This window comes from Anomaloglossus baeobatrachus, chromosome 4 (genome assembly GCF_048569485.1).
Source record: "Anomaloglossus baeobatrachus isolate aAnoBae1 chromosome 4, aAnoBae1.hap1, whole genome shotgun sequence".
Classification (NCBI taxonomy): Eukaryota; Metazoa; Chordata; class Amphibia; order Anura; family Aromobatidae; genus Anomaloglossus; species Anomaloglossus baeobatrachus.
The window spans coordinates 83,664,171-83,687,488 of NC_134356.1; the positions used below are offsets into that span (position 1 = coordinate 83,664,171).

The following is a 23,318-nucleotide window of genomic DNA, read 5'->3' on the forward strand; positions in this document are numbered from 1 at the left end:
AAATGGCGTAAAACGCGGACAAAATTGTTCACAGCTGTGACTTTTGAGTGATAAATGCTTCAAGGGGTCTTCCCCATGCTGTTGCCATGTCATTTGAGCACTCTTCTGAGACTTTTGTGCCATTTTTAGGGTTTCTCCATGCTGCCGGGAGGTCATTTCACAAAAATACTCGGGTCTCCCATAGGATAACATTGGGCTCGTTGCTCGGGCCGAGTACACGAGTATCTTGGGAGGCTCGGCCCGAGCTTCGAGCACCCGAGCTTTTTAGTACTCGCTCATCACTAATAAACAACAGTCCATAATCTGTGTCTTCCATGCATTTCCACTCTAATCACCCGATACCTCCCTACCCTTAATTTCTGGTCCGCACAAGATCTCCTTCTTTTCTTTGACCTTGTACAGTATAGTCCTCAACCTTCTTCAGAATTTCATAAAACCCTCCACCATACTCTGGAACTCACAACCTTCAGCACATAAGATTTTCTTCCACGATTGAAGCTTTTTGATGCATCATGAAAAATAAAACTCATCTCTTCAAGAAAGCCTACAACCTGCAATAACCTTGTTGCCACCTCATTTCCATCTCAGCTGAAAATATTCATTTAAAACAATTCATTCATTTCCATTTCATAATTTATATAAAAGCATATTTATGGTTCAATAAATATGCAAATAGCCTCTGCCTCTGTAGAGGGAATTAGGAACTCAGGTATGATCTCTTGAATATATAAATCCTAAAAGCCAATATTGACCCCCTAAAGAGCTGGCCTCAACACCTATAAGAAGCCAAACTAGAAACTCCATTTGCAGTCATGTGTTTCAGGGTGCTTGTGTCATGCTAGGTATGGGAACATACCAAGCAAGCAGTCAAGAGAGAGGGAAGAGAAGAGGGAAACCCTGTGTCTAGGGAAGGAGGAGATGGTGACCCCCTGATTAAACCTTCTTCTGGCCCCACTGACCACCCTAGATAGGTTCCACACCTATGCGCAAGAGCAGGATACCTTTCCCTGGCTGACCTTGAACTGAACCTTTGGTAAAGAACGGATGGTATGAGCGCATAGTCAACCCCCACTAAGTTCTAAAGATTACACAGGCAATACAAACAGGTAAAAGCAAACAAGGAACTTATCTCCAAGACGACTCAGGGAGAGGACAGCAACATGCAACAGTGTTTATCCAGATGATTACATACCGACTGCTTGCACTCAATACTGTATAGAAATGTAACTCTAACACAAGCAAGCAACAAAGGGATATGGAGATATTTAAGGATAGAAAGCGTAGTGATGAGGATTAACAGCTGAAAGGTGAGGATATCCACAGGGTCCTAAAAGGAAAAAGATTAACCCCAGAGAAAATACAGAGGTTTATATTTACACCACAGAAGGAAGAATAGACTGTCAGGGAGCAGTTTGTATAGCAAAACGCAGCGACCTTCTACAGCCGGACACCACAGGACTTTCTGTCAACCATGACACACCCATCAAAGATTTTCCCTTATCAGTACAAGGTAAGAGGCCTTGTTTGACTGGTTAGAAACTCTTGACTGGGATTATAAGGGGTAAAGATTCTGGAAAATGTCATGTCAGCAATAAGAAACTTATAGGCCATGCAATGCTCCTCTGGGAATTTAAATTTGTAAATGGCCTGATGAGAGGGAAAGAGGACAGGAACTCTAGTGACACTTTTTATAAAGGTTTGCCACATGAGTAATGATAAGAAATCAAACCAGAAACTGTATTTGTAGAGACGTGTTTTGGCATATTTACCTCTCATCAGTGCAGGAGGAATAGTTTCGCTGGGTGTGCGTTTCTAACAGGGAGTTAGAAAAGGTAAAATTTCTCATTATGGAAAGAGCAAAGTTGACATAACTAGACTTATATAGGCAAATCAATGGATATCAGAACTCAAACCTATTGAACTGGTTACATTATGCAAGAATCAGATGTTTGATGGTTTTATTTAACCCAGAAATTCAGGTGGGAGCAGGTATTGTGCATAGTTACAGACTGTATCTGTGCAGCATGGTACATGAACAATGAGATCAGTGTTATGTGGCCACATGTGCTTGTTGGTCATCAATCTTAATATTGATATTACATTTCCCCACGTGCCATTTTTCTTCTCTGCTTACATTTCAAATACATGCTTTTTTCATTTATTGAGTGGTATGTTACAGAGATGGAGCTGCATTGTAAATAGCAATAATAAAGCATTGAGAACAATGAGGCATTTTACCTGTAATCTCTCTTCTCTATTCATCCATATACAGGAATATACAATTGATGTATTTTTTCGACAAGGTTGGAGGGATGAACGACTAAAATTCAAGGGACCTATGACTGTTCTCCGCCTAAATAATTTAATGGCTAGTAAAATATGGACTCCGGATACATTTTTCCACAATGGGAAGAAGTCTGTGGCTCACAACATGACAATGCCAAATAAACTGTTACGTATCACAGAAGATGGAACACTACTATATACAATGAGGTAATTATTTTTTATTGTTTTGATTAAGCTACGTACATTTATTTTGTCAATTTATTTTCATGGTTTGTTAATGCTTTGTGAATAGGTGCAAATTTAATAAATCAAAGAAATGCCGTATTTTTCGGTTTATAAGATGCACCGGATTATAAGACGCATCCAAAATTTAGAGCAAGAAAAAATAAAAAAAAAATGGGGTCCATCATACAATCCGGTGGTCTCTTACTGGGGTGGGGATGGAAGCGGTGGTGGAGCAGGGTCACAGGAGGCAGGAGAGGTAATGGAGCAGTTCGATGCTAAGAAAGAAAAGTTTTTTTCAGCTCACCCGTAGTATTTTTTCACCTGGCTCCAGGACCCAGAACGGTGCAGGGATGTAAATTCCGTGTTCAGGAATATAAAGCAGCAAGTAGTGGAAATTCCTTTCCTGATCCAGCAACACGTCCGAGATAGATGTGAATTAAAAATTCATTTGATTGAAAAATTGTTAAAACACCAATCATCAGAATGACATCCAAAAAAAATGTTTCCCTTAAAAAGAAAGCGTCTTACGCGTTTCTGGCCATTGTGGCCCTTAGTCATAGTCTATGACTAAGGGCCACAATGGCCAGAAACGCGTAAGACGCTTTCTTTTTAAGGGAAACATTTTTTTTGGATGTCATTCTGATGATTGGTGTTTTAACAATTTTTCAATAAAATGACTTTTTAATTCACATCTATCTCGGACGTGTTGCTGGATCAGGAAAGGAATTTCCACTACTTGCAGCAGTTCGATGCTGCAGGACGTGCGTGTAGCGGGTGTCCCAGATGCTGTGAGGTAGGAACATTCCAGAAACTGTCGGCGGTGACAGCTTCAAAGAAATGGTACCCGGAGTCGGTGCATGCACAGATTGAGCTATCGGCTCAATCACAAGCCGAGATGTCATCGACAGACGCGCCACCTCCAGATGCCATTTTCCTTCAGTCCACTGCTGGGAGATCAGTGGGCCGGAGGCGGCGCGTGTGCTGATTAGATCTTGAGCCAAGAGCATGCGCCGCCTCTGGCTTACCATTAGTTGAACCCCGCACCGTGATTTTCAGGATGCACCTGTCTTACCGCCTGCCCGTTGCACAGCCCACCACACTGGCCCCAGCACAGCCCACCACGCTGGCCCCAGCACAGCCTACCGCAATGGCCCCAGGACAGCCCACCACAATGGCCCCAGCACAGCCCGCCACTTTGACCCCAGCACAGCCCGCCACACAGGCACCAGCACAGCCAGCTGCACCGGCCCCAGTACAGCCCGCCGCACCGGCCAGTGCACAGCCTGCTGCACAGGCCACAGCACGGCCCGCCGCACAGGCCCCAACACATCTCCCAGTACAGGCCCCAGCACAGCCCGCTGCACAGGCCCCAGCACAGCCCGTCCCACAGGCCCCAGCACAGCCCGTCCCACAGGCCCCAGCACAGCCCACTGCACAGGCCCCAGCACAGCCCACTGCACAGGCCCCAGCACAGCCCACTGCACAGGCCCCAGCACAACCCACTGCACAGGCCCCCGCACAGCTCGCCCCACAGGCCCCAACACATCCCCCCAGTACAGGCCCCAGCACAGCCTGCTGCACTGGTCTCAGCATAGCCCATTGCACTGGCCACAAGCCCCAGCACAGCATCTGCCCCCCACAAACCCTCTCCACCAATTCTCGGTAAGGTGCATTCGGATTACAAGATGCACCCCTCATTTTTCTCCCAATTTATTAGGAAGAAAAGTGCATCTTATAATCCAAAAAATCCTGTGCCAAGTCTAGGAATGAATAAGAACAGAGAAAGAGAAGATGTCTAAAGTAATTGTCAGCTTTCAGGATTTTGTGTCTGCTCTTTAAAGAAATATAATAAAAAAAATAACTAAAGCGCAGTAGCCTCAGTAATGGTCAATATTAATACTGTATGCAAATACTCATATTTTTATGACAGATAGCTGCAAAATGAAACCTTTTCCTTCTTTACCTGTAAGCCACCCCTTTGCTAATGTCGCGGGCGGCGGGGTGCCGCTGCGCTCGCTAACGCTCGGGTCCGGCTCTGCGGCTGCTGCTGCTCGGTGGCTCGAGCGGTGAGCCGGATCCGGGGACTCGAGTGGCGCTCCTCACCCGTGAGTGAAAAGGGTGGTTGGTTTGTTTTGAGGGTTTAGTCCAGGACGCCACCCACGGTCGTGGTGAAGGTGGGCACCACCGCTGCTGGTGATGTGGATCCCGGGAGCGATGGTAGGGAGCAGCTGGGATGGTGTTTTCCCCCTCCGTGGGTAGAAGTTGGTGGTCCCGGGGCCCGGTGGTGTGACGGGGAGGCAGGGTAGGTGAGGTGCAGGGACAGCGCGGTGTGGTGCTGGATGGCACGGGTGTACTCACTCAGCAAGAGATGCACAAAGTCTCCGGTAAACCAAACGGTTGGATGGACGGGTCCCGCAGCCGGCTGCTGTGTCTCTCCCCGGACAGGTGATAGCGGCTGTCTTTCCCTGCACCTTTGTGTACTGTCTTGACTACGATGGATCCCCAACGGTAGTCCGCTCCCCGGTGTATGGATACCGGAGGAGCCCGTTTGCCCGCAGGCGCTGGCCCTTGGGTCTCTAGCCTTAGGCGGTTGCTGTATACCCTCACGGTGCGGACGGTTGCCTTCTAACGGATCTTTGGCTGTTAGGAAACCCCTGGGGTTCCTGTCACACTCGAATTTGACTGTTGACGGCGACTCCAAGCCTAGTCGGGGTCCGATGGCCCTGCCTGTGTGTTCTGGCTTCACTTCGCTCCCCGGTCGGTACCGGCGGGCCACCGCCTGACCTCGGTCCTACGGTTCCGCATCGATTCACCACTCCTGCAGACGGCCAACACCGTCTGCCAACCTTGTTGTCAGTGCCTGGGCCACAAACCCAGACACTTCACTTTTCTCCTCTCACTTCAACCTCCTCCACTCAACTCCTGGACTCAACTCTACTGTCACTTTTCCCGCCTCCAGGCCTGTGAACTCCTCGGTGGGTGGGTCCAATCACTTGGCTGCGCCCCACCTGGTGTGGACATCAGACCCTGGAGGGAGGCAACAAGGATTTTGTGTTTGGCTAATGTTACTGTCTGGTGGGGGTGGGGGTGTGTGTGTGTGTTACCTGTGACGACCTGGCTAGTCCAGGGCGCCACACTAAGGCTGGTCATCGGAATTAAATAGTTGTCAGCTCAATGCTCCTTTGGGTGAAAGATACTTCTGAGTAATAACACTCAGTAGGAGGAAGGGACTAAACCTCAGCTATACTCCTCTGGAAGAGGCTTATAAGTTATAACCTTGAGAAGAAAAGATTGGAAAACTGTCTGATTCCTTTCATTCCCATATTAAAAAGTTCAACAGTAAATTTTGTTTGTGTTTTCTGCTGAATTTCTAAAAAAAAAACTATATAAGCAAGTAGGATATCCTGTAAACTGGAAAACAATGTGGTCAAAGTGATATATTTACTTTAATAATACATATAATAATATTTATAGACATATTGCGCCATTAATTCCATAGAGCAACACAGTCCCCATTGGGGCTCACAATCTAAATTCCCTATCACTGTGTCTTTGGAGTGTGGGAGAAAACCGGAGAACCCAGAGAAAACCCATGCAAAAACGGGGAGAACATACAAAATCCTTGCAGATGTTATACTTGTTGGGACTTGAAGCCAGGGCCTCAGTGCTAACCACTGAGCCACCATACCGCCCTACTTCTAGTTTTAAAGAGAATCTGCAAGTAAGATTAAACCATCCTAAGCTTTCTATATGTGTGACACCCTGGTGCTGCCATGTAGTCACAGAAAGGTACTACACCCCACACAACACCTTCCCACACTGGGTTCCATCAGCCACTAAATCCTAGCCACCCCCACGGTAAGAAGGACACACCAGTGGGCAGGACCAGGTGGATTGGGATCGCCCACCTAGGGGTGTTGAGGATCCTGGGGAGGGAACCAGTCAGTTTCAGTTGGGAGTTCAAATTGAGAGGAGGTTGGAGTGGAGCCTGTCAGTGACAGTGGCAGACTCTGGGAGTCGAGACTGTGTCTAGTGCAGGTATCCAGGGTAGTGGCCCTGGTCTACTGGCTAGGTGGCAAGCAGTGGACCATGTCCAAAGGCGATGGGAGTCCGGTCACAGGAGATCCCAGAGTGGACCGGGAAAGGGTTGGAGCCCGCCGGTACCGACAGTGGAGATCCGGTCCAGAAACCGTGCACAGGCACGGTACCTGAACCATAATTAGAAGACGGTTGCAAGCCCCTTCTCTAGTTAACCAGGCCGGGACCAAGGTTTCAGGCATTGTTCCAAAGTGTTAGCCCAGATAGAGCAAAACGGCAGCCCACCACGGGGGATAGGGTATCCGCAAACACCCACTGAAATCCCAAGGGTCAATTTTCGCGGGCACATCTCCCAACCAGAATACACCGGGAGCGGACTTCCCCATTCCATACGGAGTTGTCCAGAAGTGAGAAAAAGTACAAAGTGCCGGAGGAAGGGACATCGGTACACCAGCTGGGTGTTGGACCCGAGTACACCCGGACGTGGCAGCCGGCCACTGACACCTTGGTTTACCAACAGACTTGTGTGCAGTTATTCAACAGTGAGTACACCAATACTCCCCGGTCCTGCCCAGTGCGCCATCCCCAGCCTACATCTCTCCCTGTGTTCTGGACACTGAGCCCCAGGGCATTCATCCCTATCCGCGGAGGGGTTAACATCCAGCTGCCATGCCATCGCCTCCGGGTGTCTCCCAACAGCAGCGGTGGTATTCCACATTACCACACATCATGAGTGGCGTCACGAAGTATCTATAGCAATCCCCGTACATATACTCCCCCTTTTATTTGACATGTCCGCGCGATCCCCGGGTCTGGAGACCCCTCGTGCCACTGCAGATCCGGATCCGAGCAGCCCGACTGCTGGCGTGGGGGCGGCACATATGGGCATGTAGATTATTGGAAACTGAATGTAATGATATTTTGATAACGTCAATCAGATGTCTTATTCCAGAACAATCCACATTTTTCTTATATGCAAATGAGCTGTTCCAGGATATGGGCTGGACCCTGATCTGCATGATAATTTTCTTCCAGAACTAAAGAGGGGGTTACCAGTGTGAGACATGTAAGTAACACAGAACTTTGGCTTCTTATAAACATGTTAGTGTGTCGCCCAGGGTTATAGGACTCGGTCCCGGACACTGTATAACTGGGGAATGTCACTTTGGTGGCCGTTGCCCAGTTCCATGCCCTGGGTGCTTTTTAAAACGGGAATATTTACAGGGGATTTTTGAATAAAGTTCACACGTGACACTACTTGCGGTTTGCGGCTATGTGGATGGAGCAGCCGCTGCACAGTTTTCACTACTGGGGCTAGTGTTAATGGCAGCCTGGATGTTAGGCCCTCTGCAAGCAGGGCCAGGTCCCAGAGGATAGGTGAGGTAGGGCCACACAAGGGGCTGCAGTGTAACTGGGTCCTTTACTCACAGTAAGCTGGTAACTGGTCACCTGAGGCTGTCTGGTCTTACATACAGGTTCCCTTAGTCCCAGTGCCGGTTTAGTGACCTGGTGGCTTCTTTCCCCTGCACTTGTTTTTGGTTTGTGGGTCCCCGTGGCTTGGAGTGGCTGAGGGTCCCCTCCTGGTTGTCTTTTACAGCAGTCCGTATGATTGTAGTGCGAACCCTGTGGGGTTGGAGACTCTGGTCCTGTCCCCGATTCTCTCATTGCTACTGGAAGAGCTCATTTACATATAAGATTAACATGAAGTTCTCTGGAATAGGACATCAGATTACCGATATCAATGTATCATGTTATTCTGCTTCCTATGATCCTCATGCCCATATAGACGGTTATCCTACTCATATATTCCCCTTATGTCTAGTTTCCTTAAAGAGTCTTTTTCTCTTCCATTTTTGGCTGAAGGATCTCTGACAGTTTATTTTTATCTGAGAAGTAGAGCTTATCACTACTAGACTGTAGTCCTTTTTTTATAGTCACTTACAGAATTGTGAGAAAAATCTAGCAAGGCTGAGCTCCTGGAACAAATAATGAATATTTGTTAATACACTTCTAACAGTTTTGGCTAAAATCTGAAACAAAATTAGATGATATATATATATAGTCAAACAATGTAGAAAACATATAGCCAGTTCCTCATATTTCTATATGACATAATGGATTAATAAAGAAGAAGTTTTTTACAATTTTGGTGAAATTTCATCCTTTTGCTGGATCCCAATTCCCCTATATATATATTTTTATTTTTTTTTTCTTTAATTAAGAAAATATTCATTTAAAAATGTACCCCTGCAAAGTATTTCTGTGGCTGTGTTTGTAATAAACATCCATTACGTAATGTAGAAAGACATTAAAAAGCCTGTAAATTTATGAAGTACCTCATATGACGTTTAGTATTTGGTTATAGCTTTACTTATCTAAAAGAAAAAAAAAATCTGTGCTAATAAATGCCAATCATTTTTGACAGTACAATTCACTGATGCTTTAAAAAGCCTATTTCCACTGATAAAATGTCATTTCAGGTTTAAAAGCAGTTAGACAAGTTAACCCCTCTTTCACAAAGTAAGACAGGTCTTCGCGAAGCTCGGTTGCAGTTTGCAGGCATCTTGCACTGACGGATTGAGTTTGGATATTCGCCAAGCTCTTCCAGTTGCTCTCTTTGGTGTGGAACCCTCAATAAGTCTCCACAGATCCCCCAATCTCTGATAGACCAACATTAGACTTTAAGTTATATATGATTTGTTTTTTTTCTCCTACAGCAAGGACAAATGTCCTATACAGAATAACGCTCAAGATGAATTATTAAGGCCACTTGAGAGCAGAAAATGTATGGAAAATTTCAACTGTTGTATTACCAGCTGTATGCCACGCTATACATACATCATCTTGAAATATTTTCCTTGGCCACAACCTGATAGATGTTGCTTTCTACTTTTCTAGACGGCATTTTAATGGATATTTAAAAGAGATACCAGTTGATGAGATGGTAAATTATTATTTGCCAGCAATTAACCTACAGGGTGGCATCAATTAATCAGGGTTTTCCATAAATCCCTCCTTGCCCAAAGGCCATGACTATATAGAGTACATGAACATGACTGTTATATCTCATGATTTTGTAGAAGAAAGCCAAGCTGCTGTCTTTAATAAATCTCCAAAGAACAAAATCAGTAATGGGCTAAATACACAATGACTACAATGTAGATTGATGAACAACAGGACAAACAAGTCAATATTGCAATTTTCTTAAAACAATAGTTCACATTATTGCAATGCCATTTTTGGAAATTCACATCTCTACCCACACACGTCACAAAGCTAACTTTCTCTCATTATGCCAATTTGCTATAAAATAGAACACCTTAATTTTAATAATAAAAAAAATTATAATTGTACTATTACTACTAATAATAATATTACAAAAGTGACTTTTTCTTCAATTCTAACGAAACCTATTCTTAGAATGCTACACAAGTATTGAGACATACATGTAATTACCACTTATTTATGAATATACTGTATATAATGCTATTGTGATGACAAGAACTCGGGTGTAATAAGACACCAAACCACTGGGTGTCGCTAGGCACACTAATGGGGTGAATCTGTCAGGTTACTAAACTAGGTGTAACTAGGGAGGGGCAGTCAAGCAAGCCAGGGGTCAAAAACCCAGGAGATGACGTAAGTGACAAGGGAGCTAGCAGAGTTGGAGTCAGGGGACGAGCCGAGGTTGGTAAACAGAAAGGTCACATAAGTATAAGGAAGCAAGACGAGCTGGAGTAGTCAGGGAACAAGCCAAGGTCAGGGAGTCAGGGAATCAAGTCAGTAGGTAAGGAGACGGGAGGTGAACAGCGGAACTAGGTAGCGGGACAAGATCAGGTCAGACATTTACGGGAACCAGAGAAGAGCACTACAAAACAGGAACTATCACTGGTGGCATTCTGGGAGAAACAGCTCCCAGACCAATCCCCCAGAATCAGGTTCTAAAGAACAGACCAGTCCCACACCACACAGGACACGACCAGGAACCGTGGAAAAATATGAGGCCCAGCATAGGCTTTGATATAGGAGAGCAGAACACCACAGAGCAGAATCATGACAGCTATCATATGATAGGAAGCTGAAGATATTTTATTTTCAAAAAGCACATTTCTGAAAATTGAATTGGCTAGAGAGTGGGCTTAAATGATGTGACGCAGTTACATGTGCTTCTCCATAATCCATAATTACATCACGATGCCAAGTGTAGCCAATCAGTGGGGACTACAACCACTATAAAAGATCAGACATGGAAAGCAGTGATCATTTTAGAGACCTACAGCCTAGGGCAAGGAGGTCTGGGTCTGCACTGGCAGACACAGAGATAAAAGGGCCCCTGTGCAAGAATAATATTTGGGCCCTTTGCAGCCCAAGAGTAGAGATCAGTGAATAATGAAATATTTGAGTTTGGATTATGCTATCCGAATACCTAGTACTAGTCCAGTATTTGTCACAAATAACGAATCTAATGCAAGTCAATGGGGAACTTGAGTATTTTACTTGAAGATCTCCCCCTTGACTTGCATTAGGTTCGTTATTCTTCACGAATACCAGAATAGTACTAGGTATTCGGATAGCATAATCCGAACCCGAATATTTCACTATTTGCTCATTTCTACCTATGAGCTCATCAAAATGCACAATTCCACCTGCTTTTTAGGCTGGGGATTCCAATATCAATGGCTCCTCCCATCCTGATAATACCAGCCCCCGCCTGTCTGCTTTACTATGGCTGGTTATCAAAAATGGAGGACCCCTCTACCTTTTTTTTATTATTTATTTAAATAAAGGCTTGACTATGACTGAAAAGTTCTTAATGAACTTACAGCAATAATTTGCAAAGCCTAGAAATCACTGCAATGCTTTAAAGTTACTCACTTGCACACAATCAAGGATGGTCTGTACCTTAACGGGATCTATCTGAAACGCTGAAGCAGAAAGCAGATGACCTAAGAATTGGACCTGCTGCACTTCAAAAACACATTTTTACAGCTTAGCAAATAAATGGTTGTCACAAAGAATTTGAAGGATCTGCTGGACATGCTCCCAGTCTTCCTCCTGAGAAAGTGAGTAAATCAATATGACATCCATATAGAACACTGCAAATCTACCCACTAGAGAGCAGAAATGTATTTTGTGAAACTCTGAAAAATCGTTAGAGCATTGTTCAACCCTATTGGCATTACCAGATCTTCAAAATGATCCTCAGGTGTATTAAAAGTGTTTTTTTGATTCATCACCCTGTCGAACATGTATAATGCTATATGGACTCTTCAAGTCAAGTTTAGAAAACCATTTAGCTCCAGCTAATTGATTTAAAGGAGTGAGCTAACAGAGAGGGAAACCAATCACACAACCAGAGGTCACTGGATCGAGCCCTGGAACTAAGCTGTGACACAGAGCAAGGCCCATGTTGTCCTTCTCTACATAAGTTTGTCTTTCTGTCAGCCAGGCCACATCCTCAATTACTATCTGTTCAGTGTCATCATCACCACTGCTTGTCTTACAATTAGTATTCCTTCATCTTTTTTACCATTGTACCACTATATAGCCATCCATAGTTCTGTATCGAAATATAGTACGCTCCCAGTCATCCACTTGTGTGCCAAATAAACACCCACCTGCTCAAGTTTCTGGTACTGCAATCATTGCCATACCATTGACATGTGCACAGTATCACTGGAAAGTACACAGCTGTCATAATTTCTCACAGAAGTGTTTACCTGTCCTTTACTCTTAAGTATATAAGACCGTGAACATGTGCTGCTGTTTTGACTTGTCTTGGTGCTTCAAAGTACGCTAAACTGTTGACACCTGGAGCAGCAACTATGGCCAGAGACAATGCTTGACTTTCATGGCACACAGGGTGAATGTTTGTGTGCCACCACAGCAGCGGATCGAACCGCTCGAATCCGTGAGCAATGTCCATTCGTGGCTCGAGGGTCTCTGGACCCGGGGGCTTCAGGCCACACTCTAAAATAAAAGGGGATATTTACAAGGAGATGATAGTTTGTGGCGCCACCCGTGGTGTGCGGTAATTAGGAGCACCGCCGCTTCTGTTGTTGGGAGTACCTGGGGTGATGGAATGGGGTATGCCCCAGGGCTCTGGAAGATGATACTGGGTGCCGTGATGGGGAGATCACTCATGTACTCACTCAGCCAATAAGCAGGCGCTGACAACTGGGTAAACCAAGTCTCTAGGTGCCGCTGCCTCTCAAGGGGAGCTCTTCCGGGTCCCATCCCCTGCAGTGCTGCCTGGTGATCCGTGACCTGCCTCCTGGCACAAAGTTTAGACTCACTGTAGGTAGTCTGGAACTTGCCGAGCCCTGCTCCCCACTGTGGCTATGTGTGGGAGCCTGCTCTCAGGGCTCACGCTTGGGATTTCAGTGGGCTGAGTACATGGAAGGCCCTATCCCCCTCATTGCACTAGTGCCCCAATTCTGGAGCTAGTGGGAACAGTCCATAAGGCTCCGCTCTGCGCAGGTTTATTGCCGGGTTGCCTGAAGCTTCTCCCCGACCTAGGGTCCGTGTAGCCGGCCGTGCCTTCGGTCCCGGACTGGCGATAGGACCAGGCTGATGACCGTTCACTCAACAGGACCAGGCACCTTGCCTCAATCCCCTGCGACCGGGAGTCCGACTCCTCTAGGTCCAGACCACCATCTGCAACCTAGACAGATACTCTGGGGAGCTGGAGCTACCGCTCCCTGCTTCCTCCAGTTCCCTCTCCTTTACTGCACTTCACTTCACTGACACTCTCCTGACCCACCCTTCCTGACCTCTAGGTGGGCGACTCTATTCTGCGTAAGCCGCCCACTGGTGTGTCTGGTGGGTGTGGTGCAGGGTGCTCCTAGGATTTAATTTGCTGTTGGAGGCAGCACTGTAAGATGGGGACCCAGAACCATGAGGGATTTGAATACTGCACTAAGAGAAAAGAGCTTGCAGAACCCTGTGACAACCTGATAGTCCAGGGGCGTCACATTTGTAGTCTCAGAGATGCAACACTACAACTAGGACAGATAGTAAAGCCTACTTTGCATTAGCCTCAGAGTCAAAAGTTTATTTCATATACCAACCTCATTATTTTCATTAAAGCACCCCTGCAGAATTGTTTTGCAGCACTGAAGTGGTGCTTTAAATGTAAGTTCAATTACTACTGTCATATACTCTACTTCCATTTTTTTCATCACATTTTTGGTGCATTTTTCAGGAGAAGCAGATTTTCTGCAACCAAAACTCAACGTGTACACAGCCTGAGCTGTGTAAACAAAGCCTAAGCCAGTAATCCAGCATTGAGTTCAATGAGTTCACCTCAGGTGTCTTCATAGAGTTCACCTGGGTGAGATCACAGAGTTCATTGAGTATGCCTGAAGTTACAGCTGGGGTACTATGGGATCAGCTGTGGCCTCAAGTGAGCTCACTGACATCACCGCTCGCATCTGTGGCTTTGTCAGTGTGTTTGTCAGCTTGGAATGCACATTAACATTTTCTAATGTGACTGCACATTTAAACTTCAGATGTAGCAAAGCTGGGATCATCGTGGGACATCGTGCCTGTGGATTATATCGGACCTGCAGGGGTGTTTTGGGGATTAATAAAGTGGAGAAAGAGTGTGATTTTTTTTGTTGTTTTTTTTTTTCTTTTTAAATGAAGGATTTTTCTCTGTGTTTAGTGTTTATTTCTTTCTACTTACACAATTATTAATGGGGGTGTTATATTTTTTAACAAATTATTATTATTATTTATTTATAGCGCACCATTAATTCCATGGTGCTGTACATGAGAAGGGGTTACATACAGAATACATACACAAGTTACAGTAGACAGACTAGTACAGAGGGAAGAGGGCCCTACACTTGCGGGCTTACATTCTATAGGATTTTGGGGAGGAGACAGTAGGTGGGGTGTAGATTGGTCGGGCGGCAGCTCCGCTCGGTGGTCGGGCGGCGGCTCCGCTCGGTGGTCGGGCGATGGCTCCGCTCGTTGGTCGGGCGGCGGCTCCGTAAATCAGAGTTGTCATTAACCCCATATCTTACCCTGATTTCCACTGCTCCAGAACAATCAAGTTGAGCTGGGTAAGTGCCAGGATTGGCAAATCTAATGGATATGACAATTCTGGGGAAGCTACAAGCTGCTATTTTTAGGCTGGAGAGGACCCAGTAACTATAGGACTCTCTCCAGTCTAAGAATAGCAGCCCCGAGCTGAGCTGTATGCTTTATCTTGACTGAGTATCAAAATTGGGGAGACCCCATGTCATTTTTTTAAACAATATATTTAAGTAATTAAAAAAAAAACTGCATGGGCTCCCTCGTATTTTGATATATAGCCAAGATAATGCACACAGTTGGGGATTGCAGCCCCCAGCTTTCTGCTTTATCAGCTCTAGGAATCAAAGTATGGGGAACCCTACTCCTTTTTTTCCAATTATTTATTTTTACACTCCACTTTGCAAACCCAGTCAATTAGTTTGAGAGCAAACAATCACAGACACCAGCATGCCAGCCATCTGACAGCATCAAATCAAAGACACTGTCAAAGTGGGTAGGTGGGGGAAGCAGTGTATATTTATAAAGTTTAATGAATGGACTCAGAAGCTAACTACTAATAGATTTTAGCTGGTACTACGAAAGCATATCCAGTGGTATTCAATAATATAAGGAGGATACATTGGTATTGCATTACTGCTATTAGAATATTGGAGAAAAAGAGAAAAATACATAACATATCTAATGTGAAAAAATGAAGAAAAAGACATAGACTTTGCATTACTGATTTGGAAATATTGACAAAAAGAGATTCTTAGCTTATGTATTGGCCAATCCATGTGAGTACGATAACCTCATCAAGGTGATCTCATTATATCGGGAACCTAACTGTAAATGCCTCTATGTGGAATTAAGAATCTGTGTGCCTGGGCAGATAGGTCCCTGGCTAAATAAGATGGTGGACACACCCTGGCTAAAGAGTGGATTGCTTGGTCAGAACAAAATATATAGATTTCAGCTTGTGTCTTGACATACCATGGCTTTTTGGCCATGGATTTTTGAACCTCTCTTTCTTCATGTGTTCAATACATTTTCCCTGTGTCATTTTGCATTACTACTCATAGTTAATTTATTGACATCTCTGGTTTGATTTCTTTCTCTGAGTGGATAGGATGGATTGTTACTGACATCTAGTAAGAAATTCATGTTGATAGCACCTTTAAATATATATTTACTTAGAAAATTTGTGACGTGCTCAATACTTCTTTCACCCGCTGTATTTTACATTATTTGTAGCTTTAAAACAAAAGCACAGCGAGCAGATAGTCCAGCACCACTGGTTCCAACGAGAGTTAAATTAGCAGCAGAAAAATCACTAACCAATGAGGAGAGCTAGTACACAAAAATAGAAGGTGACAATCATAGGAACTATAAAGCAAAATCACAAATAAGAAGGATGATGAATAGAGGCACTCACCAAGATTAAATACAAGGACCTTTATTTAATAAAATCGAGAATAGTTAGGGAGAGGATGCGGAGGGCAAGGACGACGACTGCTGTTTCACTCTTAGAGTAGTGCTTCTACAGGTCCACGTAGGATTCAGGGTTCTGTGGACCTGTAGAAGCACTACTCTAAGCGCAAAATGGTAGCCATCGTCCTTGCCCTCCGCATCCTCTTCCTACCTATTCTCGATTTTATAAAATAAAAGACCTTGTATTTCATCTTGGTGAGTAGCTTTTCTCATCCTTCTTATTTGTGGTATTTGTAGCTTTAGATGAGTCTTTTTATTGTAGGGTAAGTGGAGAAACCACATAGACATGGATTTTTTTAAGACCATAATTTCTTACATTGTCCTGGATTTTCAAAGCAATAAGTTATCATTTTGTTACCTAAGTAAATATATTAAAAGTTAAGTTTTACCTTCTCATCCTGTAATAGCTTACAGATAATGATTTGAAATTCCAAATAAAAATACAGGCATGTGAAAGAAGCATTAGTCACACAAAATAGGTGGGATCCAGATAGAAAATGTGAGTAATATTTAAGTGAGGAGTGGGAGCATTTTCTCATGCATTGTGTGAGGTTATGACAAGTCTATTTGTCATCATTTTTATAATTGCCTGCAATTGAAGTTCCTACAGAACCTTGTAAACTGTCATACATTATATTTTAGAATTATAAGTTTGTACAGTTTGCCTATTCTATTGTGCGCTACAGACTTTTCAGAAAACTGAAATTCTTCAATAGATAGAATATAAATAATAATGCTTTCATCTAATACACATTGTTTATTTTTGTTTTTAAGGTTAACAGTGCGAGCTGAATGTCCAATGCATTTGGAAGATTTTCCTATGGATGCTCATGCGTGCCCTTTGAAGTTTGGAAGTTGTGAGTATTCCAAAAATCATTCCTTTCCCATTAAATGTTTTACTTCTTGTTTTCTTTTAATATTTTATTTCTTGTTTTTTTATGTTTATGTTATATGGTGAAAATAATTTAGGATTACGGTATATTATGTAAAAAAAATATGCGTTTTCATCATACCACCAAAAAAGTGGAATAAAACGAGATAAAAATTTGCAATTATAGTGGCATACAAACGTTTGATCACTTCTGGTCAAAATCACTATTATTGAGAATAGTTAAGTAAGTTGAAGATTAAATGATCATTAAAAGGCATAAAGTTAAACATTTTAGGCAAAAAAACATATTTTCAACTTTTAAATTTTAAGAATTACAGAAAGGAAGATGGGCCATTGCACCATTTAAGATTTATGTATTCAAGTATCTTTGACCAAGGGTTTCAGACCTTAACTAGTCTGTTAGGGTTATGGCTTGTTCATCATCATTGTTAAGAAAAGCCAGATGATGAAAATTTCACAGTTGCTTAAAAAACAATCCTATTCTAACCTTGTGCCAAAAAAACAGCAGCTATTGGTTCTTCTAAACAGCTGCCTATCACTCTGAAAATGAAAATGGTGGAGTTCCATAAAGCAGGAGAAGGTTATAAGAAGATAGCACAGCATTTTCAAGTTGCCCTTTCCCTAGTCCAAAATGTTATATAGAAATGGCAGTTAGCAGGAATAGTGGAGGTCAAGATAAGGTCTGGAAGACCAAGCAAAATTCCTGTGAGAGCTGCTGATAGCATTGCTAGAGAAGCAAATCAGAACCCCCTTTTTCAATTTTTCCTTCCATATTTCTGAAGGGTTCATCAACTTTTTGAATTTTGTTTTGAGCAGTTTGAGGGTGCAGTTTTTAGACTGGTATCACTTTTGGTATTTTCTGCAATATAGACCCCTGAAAATCACTTCAAATGGTTTTGTAAATTTGGCTGGAAAAGTTAAAAAGTTTTAACCCTTCCAATTTCCTACCCCCCCTCAATTTTTCTTTTTTCAAAAGTAGACATGTGGGTAATGTAATTTATTAACTATTTTGTGTGACATAACTCTGTTGTTTAAGGGCATGCAAAATCAAAGCTTGAAAATTGCAAAATTTTCTAAATTTTCAATAAGTTTCTTGTATTTTTACAAATGAACACAAAAACATATAATCCTAAATTTACCACTAACCGGAAGTACAATATGTCATGAGCAAAAAACAATCTCAGAATCTCTGGAATCTGTTGAAGCGTTCCAGAGTTATTTCCACATAAAGTGACACTAGCCAGAATTGTAAAATTTGGCCTGGTCAGGAAGGTGAAAACAGGTTGGGTGGTGAAAGGGTTAAATGGTTCATCATAAAAATCTTTCATATATGGTACCTCCTCAAGGATCAAAAATAAATTATTACTTTTACTGCATAGAAAAAAGTTGAACTTGTTATTTTTTTCCTCCACCCTACCCAAAAATATAAAACGTATTGAATAACTTACGTATATATATAGTGGCAGGGTGGGGGAAGCCAACTGAGGGTCGTGCTGGACTAGTCAAGTGTCTTCCTTCAGTCCTCATTAGTCTTTTTAAACTGTTTTGTCTATATATAGTAGTATTTCAAAGACATCAGTCTACATTTGTCTAATCAGGCTTGGTTACAAGCTGCCCGTGGTACGAGCAGCATGTAGGAGTTGTCCCATTCCAATGTATCGATATATTTTAGTGAACTAAACCTCCTTTTGAGGGAGCTACTAAGGGGTACTTTACACGCTTCGACATCGCTAACATGGGCTAGCGATGTCCAGCGCGATAGTACCCGCCCCCGTCGCACATGCGATATGTGGTGATTGCTGCCGTAGCGAACATTATCGCTACGGTAGCTTCACATGCACATAACTGCTCGGCAACATCGATGTGACTGCCGAACAATCCCTCCTTCAAGGGGGAGGTGCGTTCGGCATCACAGCAACGTCACCGCGACGTCACTAAGCGGCCGGCCAATAGAAGCGGAGGGGCGGAAATGAGCGGGACATAACATCCCGCCCACCTTCTACCTTCTGCATTGCCATCTGGATGCAGGTAAGGAGATGTTTGTCACTCCTGCGGGTTTACACACAGTGATGTGTGGAGCTGCAGGAGCGACAAACAACATCGTACCTGCGGTCGATCCGACATTATGGAAATGAACAACGTTACACAGATCAGCGAGATTGTACGCTGCTGTGCTCGTTCATTGTTCCATCTAGGATTTACACGTTGCGATGTCCCTACCGGCGCCGGATGTGCATCACTAATGACGTGACCCCGACGATATAGTGGTAGCGATGTCGCAACGTATAAAGTACCCCTAAGAGTTTTTTTAAATAAATGATAAATGTGTCTAAAACTATGAAAAATGGCTCCAAAGTGTGCCAAAGCTTGATTCATTCTCTGCCAAAATCAAGAGACACAACCCATTGGCAAAAGGGATGCTTTTTTTGTTCAAATGACACCCAAAGAGACATTTGAGTAAAATACAAAAAAAAAGCTAAAATACATATTTACATATTTAAAAATGTATATTTATTTTAAGAAAAAATAATTTTATTTAAAACAGTTTTCCATTGGCTTGTCTGGACAAGTCTATCAAAATTAAAATATATTTAAATATATTACCTGACAGAAATGAAAAAAATAATAAATGTAAATAAAATTAAAATTTGACCATCATATTACTCTGTATTTTGAGTTGCGAAAATAAAATTGAGATATAGGTAAAGGTCATTATTTTTAGCTTGAAAAGTTATCATATCTTGATGATTATCTGACCTTCTAGCTACAGTAATGGAATATATAAACACAATGAACCATATCTTGAGGTTTAATAAATTTGCACTGAGAATGGTCCATAAAATTTCAGAAAATATGAGAGACAAGGTTAAGTAGGGTGGAAGATATTTATTTATAATTTAAAGAGTGAGCTTGCAAATGGTTTTGTCAGTTACAGCTATCAGATTTATCAACAATTTGTATGTATGTGTAAAAGTTAAGGATTTTCCTATATAATCTAAAGCCAGTGCTATACTGGCACTATCATGCTGATTCTATACATACTTTTAGTGGTCAGATTGGATGTATACGTTTTGAAACACAAGAAAGTAAAGTTTGTAAAATCAGCAGCTTTTTGAGTGACAGCAGCTGCAGCAGCTGATAGCTGGGGTGGGTATTCATAGTTATCCCCTCCTTCTGTTATTTATACAAATTCTATTATACAATTGTTTTACTAGCTGACTAAAAGGACCTGTGCTGATGTCATACCCATGTGACCAGAAGGGACGGGGCCTCAGCCAATAGAAAAATGTTGCTTCCTGGTATCAGCTATGTTGGCTGAGGCCCCGCCTTTTCTGGTAACATGGGTATGACATCAGCACAAGTCCCTTTAGTCACAAAGTAAAACAATTGTAGATTAGAATTAGCATAAGTAACAGGGGGAGGGGATAACTATGAATACCCACCCCAGCTATTAGCTGCTGCAGCTGCTGTCACTTAACAGCAGTGACAGCTGATTTTACAAATTTACTTGCTTAGGTTTCAAAACCTAAACATCCGAGCTGACACCTAAAGGTATGTATAGACTCAGCATGATAGTGCCAGTATAGCGCTGGCTTTAGATTATATAAGAAAATCCTGGTGATTGGTTCGCTTTAAAATAATGGGATAGCTACATACAAAAAAAGACAGATGTGAAAAAAGAAAAATGCACCCCAGCTGATATGGTCCCTGAGATCAGTGCTTTGAGGTTCTCCTCCATACATTCAGTGCTTTAAGAGTGTAATCCTTGAGATCAAAGCTCTGAAATATTGATCCCTGAGACAATGCTCATGAGATTGTGATTCCAGAAATCAATGCTCTAAGATGGTGATTCCTGTAATTAATGCTTTGAGATTTTAACCATTGAGATCAGTGTTCTGAGATTGTAAACCCTGAGATCAGTGCTATGAAATTTTGATTCTTGAGATCAATGTTCTGAGAGTGTAATCCCTGAAATCATTGCTCTGAGATTATGACCCCCTAAAACCAATCCTCTGAAATTGTGATCCCTGAAATCAGTGCTATGAAATTATGATCCCTGAGATCAATGCTTTGAGATTGGGATCCCTTAGATCAATGCTCTTAGATTGTGATCCCTGAGATCAATGTTCTGAGATTAAGATCCCTTTGATCAATGCTCTGAGATTGTGATCCCTGAGATCAGTGCTGTGAAATTTTGATTCTTGAAATGAATGCTCTGAGATTGTGATCCCTGAGATCAATGCTCTGAGATTGTGAACCCTGAGATCAGTGGTTTTAAAATTGTGATCCCTGACATCAATAATCTGAGATTGGGATCCCTGAGATCAGTGCTCTGTGAGTGTGATGTCTGAAATTAGTGCTCTGAGATTATGATCCCTGAGATGATTGCTCTGAAATTGTGATCCCTTTGATCAATCCTCGGAGATTGTGATTCCCTGAGATCAATGCTTTGAAATTATGATCCCTGAGGTTAATGCCCTGATATTTAGATCCCTAAGATCAGTCTTCTGACCCTTAAGTTGAGTACCATCCGATAGTCCTCACTAACATCACTTTCTGATAATGAATCGTAATATCGTACATATTAGGGTCAATTTCAGCTCTAGATTTTTTGTATACTTTTATTGCTATGGATTTACCTAAAAAGAAATATTCTACTGCTTTTGTAATTCTAAAAAAGAAATATCATTTTCATATAGATACCTGGGTAAGGGAAAAAAATGCAGATACATATGGAACATCAAATAATTTTAAAGTTCTTATTTTTTATAGAACAAGGCTTTTTCATTCTCAACAATGAAGGTCCTTACCGGAATATTTTGTGTTCAAAACATATTACCGGGGCATGGCCTTAATGTCATCTCGGTAACCCTGAGATTCTTTACAAAGCTTTAGTTCATGTAGACATTATTATCACCTAAAATCTCAGCACCCATAGTGGACTTGTTATTGCTGTTACACGCAACTGATGTACGCAAGGATTGTTTAGTTTTATACATTTGAAGGTCATCATCACCATACTAGAGGACATCCTTGTATTAGCTCAGAACCCTTCATATCTGCCTGTCAAAATAATGTCTAAAATTTCTGTTCCCGTCTGTCCACATCTTACATATGTGTGCAAATGTCACCTACTTCCTTATACTAATTCATAAAGATTTCCATGTTTTTCCTAAGGCTTTCCCAGCAGCAAAATATATTTCATTTTTCACTGTAAATGTATTTTTTTTTTTATTTTCTTTTTTTGTTACCAGCCAATAACTGTGACATGGTTCTAAAAATATACTAATAATGTTAAAACAGGCAAATAATAATTTGAATCAAAATTGTAAATTGTGATTAAAAATTATTTCCTATGCTAAATGGAAATAGTATGCGGCCTTATTTTAGATAAACTTTTTTAACATTTTTTTGGATTCTAAAAAAATTATTTGAATTTCACATGTTATATGGGGTGGGCTATTTTTATTTAATTTTACATACTTTCTTCTGCCATCTAGAGGCATATATGGGACAGCAAATGTAAAAAAGGCCATGCTAGGTATTCTTAAAAAATAAAATAAAATAATTAATTCCAAAAAGTAGACCGAAATGTGAAAAAAATCCACAAAAATATTGTTTGTTGTGCGTTTAATACAGGTGCATTTCAATAAATTAGAATATCATCAAAAAGTTAATTTCTTTCAGTAATTCAATACAAAAAGTGAAATGCATATATTATAGAGTGATTACAGAGGGATCTATTTCAAGTGTTTATTTCTGTTATTGTTGATGATTATGGCTTACAACCATTGAAAACCCTAAATTCATTATCTCAGAAAATTAAAATAATTACCACAAAACACGTGCAAAGGCTTCCGAAGCTTTTAAAATTGTCCCTTAGTCTGGTTCAGTAGGCTACACATTCATGGGGAAGACTGCTGACTTGACAGATGTCCAGAAGGCAGTTAATGACACACTCTACAAGGAGGGTAAGCCACAAAAGGTCATTGCTAAAGAAGCTGGCTTTAATCTGCCAGCAGTATTTTTGAAAAAGGACATACTCTTTAAAAAGTGGAAAACACAGCTTTTCCTAAAATTGCTAAGTTAAGTAGCAAAAATTTCTTTAATAGATGAAACATGGCATAAAACATTGTGTATGTTAAGGTCTCATTTAGTGAGATGTCTTCTCTGAACCGGATGAGCAGCAATGGCTGGAGGTGATATTTCGCCATAGCGGTTTTGATGAATTATATGTGGATCAACGAGGACCAGGAAAGTAGGGTATGCAGTACAGTAGACAAGGAAGCAAAATAGATAGCACCAGATGAAGCGGAGTCAGGTGTAAGGATATACATAAGAATAGAAACTGTATAAGAAACTG

The 23,318-nt window shown here is 42.1% G+C and overlaps 1 protein-coding gene across 2 annotated transcripts in view; it reads left to right on the forward strand.

Annotated features, from left to right (window-relative positions):
* Positions 1-23,318, forward strand: part of GABRA1 (gamma-aminobutyric acid type A receptor subunit alpha1) — a 271,201-nt gene that overhangs the window by 158,205 nt on the left and 89,678 nt on the right. For both annotated transcript variants that reach the window (XM_075344445.1, XM_075344447.1), the window contains exons 5-6: positions 2,273-2,493; positions 16,837-16,919. In XM_075344445.1, the coding sequence (XP_075200560.1) occupies positions 2,273-2,493; positions 16,837-16,919 (304 nt within the window). The remainder of the gene's footprint in view (positions 1-2,272; positions 2,494-16,836; positions 16,920-23,318) is intronic.